Below are 12,260 nucleotides of genomic sequence, written 5' to 3'. Positions count from 1 at the left end.
GATGTGTCCATGTCACAGCAATAGGGTTTCTGGGATCCGTCTCGGGACCCTTGGGACTAGCTGTGACAGGAATGTAGTGGAAACTGGGAGGCCGGATGAATGTCTTGCTCATAGAGCTTGCTCTAATCCTGTATACTGTCACTCACCGGACCGTGAGTGCCTCTGCGCTGGTGCGTGGTTCTCGATCCTTCCTGCCGGCACCTGTCCTAAGCCGCGGCCGGTCACCATCTTGATGGACTGCGCATGCGCAGCATCCATGAACTCTTATGACCTTGCTTTTAACCTAATTGGTGGATCAATCACCTCTCCCTATTTAAGGCACCTGTGGCCATTGTATCGTTGCCTGATCTTGAGCCTCATTCCCTGTGAGTCTCATTCCCGGTGAGTCTCTGAAGGTGTCTCCTGTGTCCTGCTCGTATCTTCAGTTTCCTGCTGGATTTGCTGCTCTGCTCATCGGTGGTTCCCATACCCGCTACTGACTCCTGTGTCCTGCTCGTGTCTTCAGCTGTCTGCTGGATTACCTGCTCTGCTCACCCACGGTTCCCATACCCGCTACAGTCTCTCAGCTCTCCTGCTGTGCCTGCATATCCTCGTTGGACAAGCTTCTCTACTCAGCAGCGGTATGCATACTTGCTATTGACTATCAGCTGTTATCCTGCATATCCGCTTTGGACAAGCTTCTCTACTTAGCAGCGGTATCCATACCCGCTATAGACTATTAGCAGTTACGCTGCATATCTGTTTGAACAAGCTTCTCTACTCAGCAGCGATATGCATACTTGTTATTGACTATCAGCTGTTATCCTGCATATCCGCTTTGGACAAGCTTCTCTACTTAGCAGCAGTATCCATACCCGCTATAGACTATTAGCTGTGACGCTGCATATCTGTTTGGGACTAGCTCCTCTACTCTCCAATTGTATTTATACAGTCATAGACTCTTATCACTCCTCCACTTATCCGCACCTGGACAAGTCCTCACCTCATCATAGCAGTGGTACAACTTGCTGTACGCAGACCACTGCGTACAGCAAGTATATGAATATCTAGTTATGCCCTTCGGGTTGTGTAACGCCCCAGCTGTCTTCCAGGGATTCGTGAATGAGATCTTCCGGGACTTGTTGTATGTTTGTGTCGTCGTCTACCTGGACGACATATTAAATTTCTCTCAGGATCTGCCCACTCATCATCAACATGTGGCAGAGGTCCTTTCCAGACTCCGGAGAAACTCATTATTCTGCAAGTTAGAGAAATGTTCCTTTGAGTTATCCCAGATTCCATTCTTGGGATAAATTGTGTCCAGAGTAGGTCTAAAGATGGATCCGGAGAAGGTGAACGCAGTACTACGTTGGCCCCAGCCAACTACCCTCAGAGCAATCCAACGCTTTTTAGGGTTTGCAAACTACTACAGACGCTTCATTCAAGGTTTTTCCTCCATTGCTTCTCCAATAGTGGCTCTGACCCGTAAGGGCGCTAATACTAAACAATGGTCCTCCGAGGCCCTTTAAGCCTTTCATTTCCTCAAGAAGGCGTTCTCTACCGCCCCTGTTCTTCAACAGCCTGACGTGACCCTTCCTTTTTTTCTGGAAGTAGACGCCTCTAATGTTGGTCTAGGGTCCATTCTATCTCAAAGATCGGAGCAACAAAAATTCCATCCTTGTGCCTTCTACTCTCGAGGTCTGCTGCCTGCGGAGAGAAACTATACCATCGGGGACAAGGAGTTGTTGGCCATAAAAGCAGCATTAGAGGAGTGGAGATATCTGCTGGAGGGGGCTCGTCATCCTGTAACTATTTTTACTGACCACAAAAACCTGTTATATCTGCAGTCAGCTCAGTGTTTGAATCCTCGTCAAGCAAGATGGTCACTTTTCTTTTCTCGTTTTGAACTTATCATAACCTTCAAACCAGCTTCCAAGAATAGAAAAGCAGACACCTTATCTCGGGCGTTTGTGGCGTCCTCTGATACTGAGGATAGTCCTAATCATCCCATATTGGATCCCAAATGTGTGACTCTGGCCACTTCTTCCACCAAGGTGCTATCATTTGGGAGAACCCTCGTGCCTCCATCTCTACGTAAGAAAATATTGTCGTGGTATCATTCTTCCCGTTTTTGTGGCCGCGTGTGAGGTTTGTTCCCAGTTTAAACCCCCCCCCCCCCGCAGAACACTGGTGGGATTACTTCAATCACTACTTATTCCTTCCAAACTATGGACCCATATTAGTATGGACTTTGTCACCGATCTTCCTCCTAGCAAAAGTTGCAATACCATCTGGGTAGTGGTGGATAGATTTTTAAAAAATGGCACATTTTGTTCCTTTGACCGGATTACCTTCCTCATCTACTCTGGCTGACCATTTTATCAAGGAGATCTTTCGGATTCATGGATGTCCATCTGAGATTGTTTCGGATAGAGGAGTGCAGTTCGTCTCCAGATTCTGGCGAGCCCTTTGCAAGACCTTGGGTATCCGATTGTCACTATCATCCTCCTACCATCCTCAATCAAATGGACAGACCGAGAGAGTCAATCAAGATCATGAGACATTCATAAGGCTGTTCTCTTCAGCCAACCAAGACAATTGGGTAGATTTGCTTCCATGGGCTGAATTCGCCCATATCAATATGTATCACGAGTCATCTTCAAAATCTCCATTCTTTGTGGTATACGGTCACCATCCGTCTCTCCCAGAATTTTCTGCCCTCCCTCCCACCCAAGTTCCTGCAGTGGAGAGTTTATGTCAGAGTTTCAAAACTATCTGGTCTCAGGTTAAATCCACCCTGAAGAAGACATCTGCCAGATACAAGTGTTTTGCTGATAAAAAGAGGCGAGCTATTCCACCACTTAAAGTTGGAGACCGCGTATGGCTTTCTACCAAAAATATTCGCCTGAAGGTTCTGTCCATGAAGTTCGCTCCCTGTTTCATTGGTCCATATAAAATCACTCAGGTGATAAATCCGGTGTGCTTCAAACTACTATTACCTAAGAACCTTCGTATCTCCAACGCCTTCCATGTGTCATTACTCAAGCCTCTTATCATCAACCGTTACTCTGTTCCTCCTTCAGCACCTCGGTCAGTACAAGTTCATCAAGAGGAGGAGTTTGAAATTACTCATATTCTGGATGCCAAAATTTTGCGAGGAGTTCTTCGCTTACTAGTGCATTGGAAGGGCTTTGGTCCAGAGGAGCGTTCTTGGATCCGCGCAGATGATCTCAACGCTCCAGCTCTTCTGAAAAAATTATACGCCAAGTTTCCGGGCAAACCCGGCTCCAAGTGTTCTGTGCCCACCTTTAAAAGGGGGGGTACTGTCACTCACCGGACCGTGAGTGCCTCTGCGCTGGTGCGTGGTTCTCTATACTTCCTGCCGGCGCCTGTCCTGAGCCGCGGCCGGCGCCTGTCCTGAGCCGCGGCCGGTCGCCATCTTGATGGACTGCGCATGAGCAGCATCCATGAACTCTTATGACCTTGCTTTTAACCTAATTGGTGGATCAATCACCTCTCCCTATTTAAGGCACCTGTGGCCATTGTATCGTTGCCTGATCTTGAGCCTCATTCCCTGTGAGTCTCATTCCCGGTGAGTCTCATTCCCTGTGAGTCTCATTCCCTGTGAGTCTCATTCCCTGTGAGTCTCATTCCCTGTGAGTCTCATTCCCTGTGAGTCTCATTCCCTGTGAGTCTCTGAAGGTGTCTCCTGTGTCCTGCTCGTATCTTCAGTTTCCTGCTGGATTTGCTGCTCTGCTCATCGGCGGTTCCCATACCCTCTACTGACTCCTGTGTCCTGCTCGTGTCTTCAGCTGTCTGCTGGATTACCTGCTCTGCTCACCCGCGGTTCCCATACCCCCTACAGTCTCTCAGCTCTCCTGCTGTGCATGCATATCCTCGTTGGACAAGCTTCTCTACTCAGCAGCGGTATGCATACTTGCTATTGACTATCAGCTGTTATCCTGCATATCCGCTCTGGACAAGCCTCTCTACTCAGCAGCGGTATCCATACCCGCTATAGACTATTAGCTGTGACGCTGCATATCTGTTTGGGACTAGCTCCTCTACTCTCCAATTGTATTTATACAGTCATAGACTCTTATCACTCCTCCACTTATCCGCACCTGGACAAGTCCTCACCTCATCATAACAGTGGTACAACTTGCTGTACGCAGACCACTGACTCTCCCGCTACCTACCTACACCTGGACAAGTCTTCCCTTCACAACAGTGGTACAACTTGCTATACGCAGACCACTGACTCTCCTGCTACCTACCTGCACATGGACAAGTCTTCCCTTCACAGCAGTGGTACAACTTGCTGTACGCAGACCACTGACTCTCCTGCTACCTACCTGCACCTGGACAAGTCTTCTCATCACAGCAGTGGTACAACTTGCTGTACGCAGACCACTGACTCTCCCATTCCCTTCCTTCACCTGTTCACGTCCACTCTACTCTCCTACCAGTACATCTGCAAATCTCTGACTCTTCTACCAGTATAGCTGCAAGTCACTGACTCTCATCTATTCCATTGGCATTCTCTCTCCATCTGCTGTTATATACGTTCCTGCTATTCACCCTACTGCCCAGAGGTCCGCTGTGTAAACTCCGCCCTTCTGGTAAGCATTATCAACTGGTGAATCTTGGGCAGAACTCCTAGTGCCCGTGACATATACTGGATGTTAGGAGGAGGAATGCTGGACTGGACGCCGTACTGAAATAGATGACTGGAATCTGCACCTGATGGACTGGAACCTGGGCTAGGGAACAGGGAGGACCTGAACCCATGACCAGAGACTCAGCACCTCCAAGAACTCAGAAACTCAGACAAATATAGTACCACAACTGTACCTGGGAAGACACAGAACTCAGGCAAAGAATATACAGGGGTGGCAACCTCCTGAACTGAATAAGCCTGGAACTGGCCCTGGACAACTCAGGACCTGGGTTAGGCCTGGAATTAGAAGTCGGTACCCCGAGACCCAGAGATGGCTCCAGAAAATGGATGACTCAGAACAACAACCTACTATCTCAGATAGCCAGTTGGGGAGACAGGAATAGAATCTGTACACAAGCTTACAGATCTAGTGGTTAGCACTTCTGCCTCACAGCACTGGGGTCATGAGTTCAATTCCCAACCATGGCCTTATCTGTGTGGAGTTTGTATGTTCTCCCTGTGTTTTTGCGTGGGTTTCCTCCCACACTCCAAAAACATACTGGTAGGTTAATTGGCTGCTATCAAAATTGCCCCTAGTCTCTCTCTCTCTTTGTCTGTGTGTGTGTGTGTGTGTGTGTGTGTGTGTGTGTGTGTATGTATGTTAGGGAATTTAGACTGTAAGCTCCAATGGGGCGGGGACTGATGTAATATGAGTTCTCTGTACATTGCTGCGGAATTAGTGGCGCTATATAAATAGCTGATGATGATGAATTCACACAAAGGGTTAATGGTATAAGTCCATATAACAAAAAGAATGAATCTGAACTCACTCAGAGGGTTAATGGTAGAAGTCCATATAATAGCAAACAGGATGATCTGAACTCACTCAGAGGGTTAATGGTAGAAGTCCATTTAACAGCAAACAGGATGAAGCTGAATTCACACGAATGGTTGATGGTTGAAATCTGTATACAGCAGGCAGACTGGAGCAGCAAACAAACAGCAACTGTGGTCATTTGGAACTAGGAAAGTGTTGCACTGGCAATTTGTTGAGTGTAGGAGGAGCCTCTTATAGTCTGCAGAGGAAGCTAATTGGTGGATGAGATCAGGTGTTCATCCTTAGCAGGATGTTTAGCAAATGTCTCACCCAAGATGGCAGCCTCCAGTGCTGCAGACAGAAGTCACGCTTGTCCCAGGATAGAATGTTGCATTTGACCAAAAGGGAAATATACAGGATATGGTACCGCAGAGTGGTGTAAACAGGACTAAGACTGATTAAGATTCATTATGCAAACATGCCTTTATTATACTTGGCTGACGCGTGCCCGTCCTTTCCCTCCCTCAATCTACCTCCCAAAGCATAAAGAGTCGTAAGTGTAAGTGCGGCCTAATCTGCATATGCATTTTATTTTCCAAATGCGCAGTGTGGAAATGACTATTCAAGAAAAAAAGTACTTACACCCAACTCTACATGAGACACCTAGGGTTCAATCATGTCACAGCATTCTAGACGGTTATCTTACTGGAGAATTTCAAAAATGGTTCATTTATTTAAGTTGCATTTATTTATAAAGTGTCAACAAACAACTGAAGTACAAAGTACTAGAAAAATTCAAGATACTTACAGTTAATAGAAGCAGAAAAATAGGAAATGGTGACCTATCTCCATCGTCATAAATCTTTTCTTCCTGAATATGACCCTGTTGAAAATACATTTAACTTTAGTTAAGCGTAGAGCAAAAGAAACATGTCCCTTCATTTACAGTTATGTGATGGACATATCCCAGGCAGGACTATACCTTCATCTAAAGCTCTGTGTAGGGCAACGACTAGGCAGGACTTAAAGGCTACGCCTTAATCCACATCTACTTATAAGACATCTCCCGGGCAGGTCTACACCTTCATTTACAGCTATGTGATTGACATCTACCCAGCAGGACTATACCTTCATCTACAGGTCTGTGTAGGACAAATACTAGACTGGACTTACAGTCTATGGACTAGATTTACTAAGCTGCGGGTTTGAAAAAGTGGGGATGTTGCCTATAGCAACCAATCAGATTCTAGCTTTCATTTATTTAGTACCTTCTACAAAAGGACAGCTAGAATCTGATTGGTTGCTATAGGCAACATCCCCACTTTTTCAAACCCGCAGCTTAGTAAATCTAGCCCCATGCCTTAATCCACATTAGTTGTAAGACATCTCCCAGGCAGGTCTACCCCTTCATTTACAGTTATGTGATGGACATCTCCCAGGCAGATCTACCCCTTCATTTACAGCTAGGATATGGAGCAAAACACTAAAAGTAAACCCCAACACATTATGTTTTATACTATCAAGAGTGATTTGATAGATAGCCTTGGTCCTATCATGTATATGACGCTGAAATGATTAAAATAAACAGCTATTACTGTGTTTTTGCATTTAAACTTTCAAAGTATTTGAATTTGCAACATAACTGTGATCTGGTCACATAAAAGCTTACACATAGACTGAAAACATCACTTACAATCATATATAACAATTCAATGAAAGCGCTGGGTGGGAAAATGAATGTGCAGAGTATTGATCCTGCGGTAGAGAAAATTTTCACAAAATTCACTCTGAACATGAATAGTAAAGTTGGCTGTAAGAAGAGAAAACACAAGTTGTAAAGAAAAATGAACGCAACAAGGATGCATTACAACTCAGCACAATCTATCAGTAACAGTGTGCTAAGAATATAGAATATCATCTTCATAATTACATGCCAAGTCCTGTGTCTCCAGACTAAGAAGTCATCAATATTTGGTTTTGACATTCTATTAGATCCTTACACTTTGTTTCTTTTCATTTGTCTCTTTATCAATATCTTCTATTGACATCACTTACATTTGTTTAAAGACATTGCTTCTCGTAGCTCCCTGATTAACTTTATTTATAAATAACAGTGCAAAGCTGCCTACTTGACCATTGTTTGCACACATAGGTGTATGCCCATATTTTGCTTTTGAAGTGTCTCTTTGCAAGTGCTGTGTAGTGAGCATTTGAGAGCTTGGGATACATGTACCAGTAAAAGTAAAATAGTTACTGGTAAAGTCCTGTCTATTATCCCTTTAGGATCCCTAATCTTCTTGCCAGTCTGTATGTACAAATTAAATAGACCATAGAGCGTAGAACGTAGAGCATAATTCCCACTTTAAAAGCGTGCCACAGTAGTTCAGACCACGTTTGCATTAAAAACAGCATCTGTTATGTCTGTATTTCAACTATTAGGCAGCAAGAAAAACAACTTAATAAAAAAGTGGCCGGCGTACTAGACATTATTTATGAACGCTTCCAAGATTATATAGACCTATCATTTGTGTCTCTGCTGGGAATTACCGTATTTCCCCATGTATAAGACGCACCTTTTTCCCAAAAATTTTGAGTCTAAAAACTGGGTGTGTCTTATACAGGGGTAGAAGCACTTACCCTGTCAGATGATTCCTCTGTCCGCTAAAGTCTTCTTTCTTCTGTCCATCTGATCCTGATGCTGGAAAGCCGCTTAAGGTCCTCTTGGCGATGACCGGATGTGGTGCGTGTACCGCAGTTGGAACGCACACTTCCGGTTTCTGCATTTGGTGTTTTTCCAATCAGGACCTTGTCAAGGTCCTGAAAGGACACCCGGTCATCGCGAAAAGGACCTTAAGCGGCTTTCCAGCATCAGGATCAGAATGGACAGAAGACAGAAGACTTTACCAGACAGAGGAAGCATCTGACAGGGTAAGGCAGAATTGACTATAGCGTTGTCTCTCCTCTGTATATGCTGCACAATTACTCTGTGAAAAAATTGAGGATAATGTTTATCCTCAATTTTTTCACATGATTTATATAGGTGCGTCTTATACAGTGGAGCGTCATATACATGGGGAAATACGGTAATTAGGTTGCATTTGTCAGAGTGTCTGTTCAGTTAAAGATTTGTAAAGAGTGTATCCATACCAAGCTCCATAAAAAACATATCTTTCCAATTGTTGATGGTAATATTGTGTGTCTACATAATGTGTACATATTTGTAAAATATTGTGTACATTTGCTATTTCCGTTGACATTGTTTTCTGTTCCGGCCGTAACGTGCTATATACCAATGTTGTAATAAAACTTTTATATTTTACATTAATTAGCGCCCAGAACCTGCTTTTATCTAGTTCTCTCTTTGGGAGGGTAGGGATTCCCTCCCACACATCTTCAGGTTCATTTTTTTGGCTGCATAATACATCTAAAGGAAGCGCGACCTATCCTGATCTCCTGTGTCTATTACTGTTTACAATCACCTACAACAAACCACTTAACCCCAATTTACATTCACAGACATGTTGTCGGAGGTGTGTGACTCTAGCAAACTATATGTTGAGGTAGTCTACTAGAGAGAATTTGTGGTGGAGTTACTATGACAGACCATCCGGTGGAGGTAACTGGATCTGGTAAACTATTTAGAGTGGACCTCGAAGACCTGTTGGTGGAGACAGGTTACCTAGGTACAGTAGCTGGTGGAGGTATCTAACCTTAGTAGATATTCACAGGTAGTGTTAATTGACATGACCCTTTTATATCTGTGAGTGGATTTATGGGACCCTTATAATAATGCCTGTGGCACATAACATTATTATAGACCTATTGGTGGAGGTAGGGCAGCAGGAAGGTTACTGAATGTCTTATTGTCGGCAATAGCAATGGACATCACATAACTTACCAAAATAAATAAGAAAGACCACCGATCATGGTGACCTTTTCCATTTCTGAAAATAAAGGCGATGCAATAGACATATAGGACAATGACTGCACCATACCCAAGGATATTAAAGACCTACGAGGAAAGATTGTATTTAGAACATACATATGTACCATCACCAAAGTAAAAATATATCAGAAACCCAATTTAAGGTCTAATTGGTACCACAACACATATTGATGTCTGTTGTACAGGTTAATTACATGGCAAGTGTTAACTTCTTAATGTAAACAAATAATTTATCTTAAGTATACCAATTTAGAATTAGGAGATGTATGTATGTGAACAAAAAGATGTAAATATATATATATATATATGTGTGTGTGTGTGTGAAATTGTAGCATTGACCTTTATTTTACAGACAATTTATTCTCATAATACATAATCGTAATGGTTGAGCTTGCTAATTTTATGATGTACTGTGCACGAGTTGTACTAAATATGTCAATGTTGTCTTAATGGTGTATAGTTTATTAATATTTGAGCTGTCAGATTGCTCTATAGTTAATTAATTTATTCTTTAATTCTAAAGAAAGGAATTTCCAATTATTCAACAGTCTAAGTGACTCTCATTTTAAATGACAGTATTCATAATAAAAAATTGTGCAATGCAAGTTAGGGATAAACACAGGATTTCTAGAGGGGAATTTCAACGTCACCACTTCAGAGTTTGCATAACCAGCATGAAAGGGGCATGGGTATCATTTTAGACAGTTCTGGCTGCTCTCCTAACTCTTCCCATACCCAGGGCCGTCTTTCCCATTGGGCACGATGGGCAGGTGCCCGGGGGCCCAGGGGGAAAGGGGGCCCTGGCAGGTCTGCTGCTGTAAAAAAGCCTGTAAAGAAGAAAAAAAAAAGAAAAAAGAAACTTACTTTTTGCGGTCATCTGACCGTTCAGGTCAGGTGACGATCCGGCTCACTCCCTGGACCTCTCTTCCGTGATGCACTCGCAGTGAATGTCGGGCGTGATGACGTCATCACGCCAGACATTCACTGCGAGCACAGCATGGAGGAGCACAGCGAAGAGGATTCAACTTATCGTGATTGAAAGGTAAGTTTTGGTTTTTTTTAACTTATATATTTATATATAGGGGCCCCGGTGCACTGCTATGCCCGGGGGCCCATACTGTTGTTAAGGTGGCCCTGCCCATACCCTTCAAATACACAGTCAATGCTGTGTGCACTATTGCTAGGTGCACACAGATTAATTTGATTAATAATAGATTGATGAGCAAAATATATACCTATCTATCTATCTATCTATCTATCTATATATATACACATACACTGTAGGTGTTCACTGACCCCTGTGTTTTGGCTTTGGATCTGTATTAGCTGCATGTTTTGCTTTTGGTTTTGGCAAAACCGTCCTTGCGAGTTTTGGTTTTACTTTTGGATCTGTATTTTTCTTAACAATTGCTAAAATATGCTAAAATCATGTAATTTTGACTCTTTTTTTGTACCTATATTATTATTAACTTTAATAACATTAATTTCCAGTTATTTTCAGTAAATTTTGAATACCTCACAGGTCACAATATTATTTCCATCCACTTTTGGTCAAAGACTGCAGCTTCCTGGCTGGTTACTAATCGCTGGAGCAACGCCACAAGCACACCGCAGTTCATAGCACATTTAGGAAACATTGTCACACAGCAGTGGCAGAAAAGAAAAATGGTGCAAGATGGAGTTGTCCTTGGGCCCTCCCACCCACCATTATGTTAGATATTTAAAAGGACATGTAAAGTTTAACAAACCAAGCACTCCAGCAACAAGGAGTGCCGGTTTTGTAGCTGAAGTGCTTGGTTTGTTTGGGCCCCCACAAAACAAGCTAACAATGGGTGTAAGGCACCTAAGCTAACAGTGCTGTCAATGAACTCTACAGTGGCAAGATGTTGTTGTCATCATCCTCACCCTCATCAGTGTGTACATCATCTTCACACAATATTAATTCATCCCCGCTGGAATCCACCATTGCAGAAGTCCCTGTACTTTGATGTAATTGGCGGTAAAGGCCTTCCTCATGGAATTTGTAGTTCATTTTGATTTTGATGAACATCACATTTTTAGGAAGTAGCTTCTTACGACGATCGCTGGCAAGGTTCCCGGCTGTGCTGAAAACTCTTTTCGAGTACACACTGGAGAGTGGGCAGCTCAGGTAATGCAAAACGAGTTTGTACATTGGTCTCCAAATTGCCTTTTTTTCCTCCTAGTATGTAAAGGGACTGTCTGCTGTGTCTATTTCTACGGTGTCATTAAGCTAATCCTCCACCATCCTTTGCACATAATGACGCGCCTGTGTACGCTGACAGTAATGTTAGTACAGTTAAGGGGGACATTATGGAATTGCTTAACGCTACATTATGTAAGCCTTACTAATAAACATTGAACACACTGCGCCGCTTTTAACTTCCCCCTTAACTGTACTAATATTACTGTCGGCGTACACAGGTGCGTCATTATGGGCTTCCGGGCTGTTTAATCAATGGACTTTACTACAACATTTGTAATTAATACTTTGTAGTTGACATAAACATTCAGAGTACAGATGTCGCTGTAACTGTTGTCAGGAGTTACAGCATCGGTAATGTCAGTACCACCGGCAATGACATCCATTCGTTTTTGTTACAGAATGTCAACTGTATGCCTCCTAGAGAAGCCGGTGATCAACACAGTAGCTTGCCTTTGAAAAATGTGACGTAGTTGGGTACATGCTGCTGGTGAAGGCGAATTACCAACCCAGTGGGCTGTCACAGTCATATAACCTTTAGTTTGCCCAGTTCTGCTTGTCCACTTATCTGTGGTTAAGTGTACAGTGGGTAGAATGGCATTTTGTAGCCCAATAATTACATTTTTTAGAACCTTCT

The 12,260-nt window shown here is 43.4% G+C and overlaps 1 protein-coding gene across 3 annotated transcripts in view; it reads right to left on the bottom strand.

Annotated features, from left to right (window-relative positions):
* The window catches only part of LOC142095220 (ABC-type organic anion transporter ABCA8-like), a 100,229-nt gene that overhangs the window by 25,400 nt on the left and 62,569 nt on the right, over positions 1 to 12,260 (bottom strand). For all 3 annotated transcript variants that reach the window (XM_075178107.1, XM_075178109.1, XM_075178108.1), the window contains exons 25-27: positions 9,355 to 9,468; positions 7,150 to 7,266; positions 6,265 to 6,339 (exon numbers count right to left, since the gene is read on the bottom strand). In XM_075178107.1, the coding sequence (XP_075034208.1) occupies positions 6,265 to 6,339; positions 7,150 to 7,266; positions 9,355 to 9,468 (306 nt within the window). The remainder of the gene's footprint in view (positions 1 to 6,264; positions 6,340 to 7,149; positions 7,267 to 9,354; positions 9,469 to 12,260) is intronic.

The sequence above is a fragment of the Mixophyes fleayi genome, chromosome 6 (genome assembly GCF_038048845.1).
Source record: "Mixophyes fleayi isolate aMixFle1 chromosome 6, aMixFle1.hap1, whole genome shotgun sequence".
Taxonomy (NCBI): domain Eukaryota; kingdom Metazoa; phylum Chordata; class Amphibia; order Anura; family Limnodynastidae; genus Mixophyes; species Mixophyes fleayi.
This window is presented reverse-complemented; position numbering and strand designations above follow the sequence as displayed.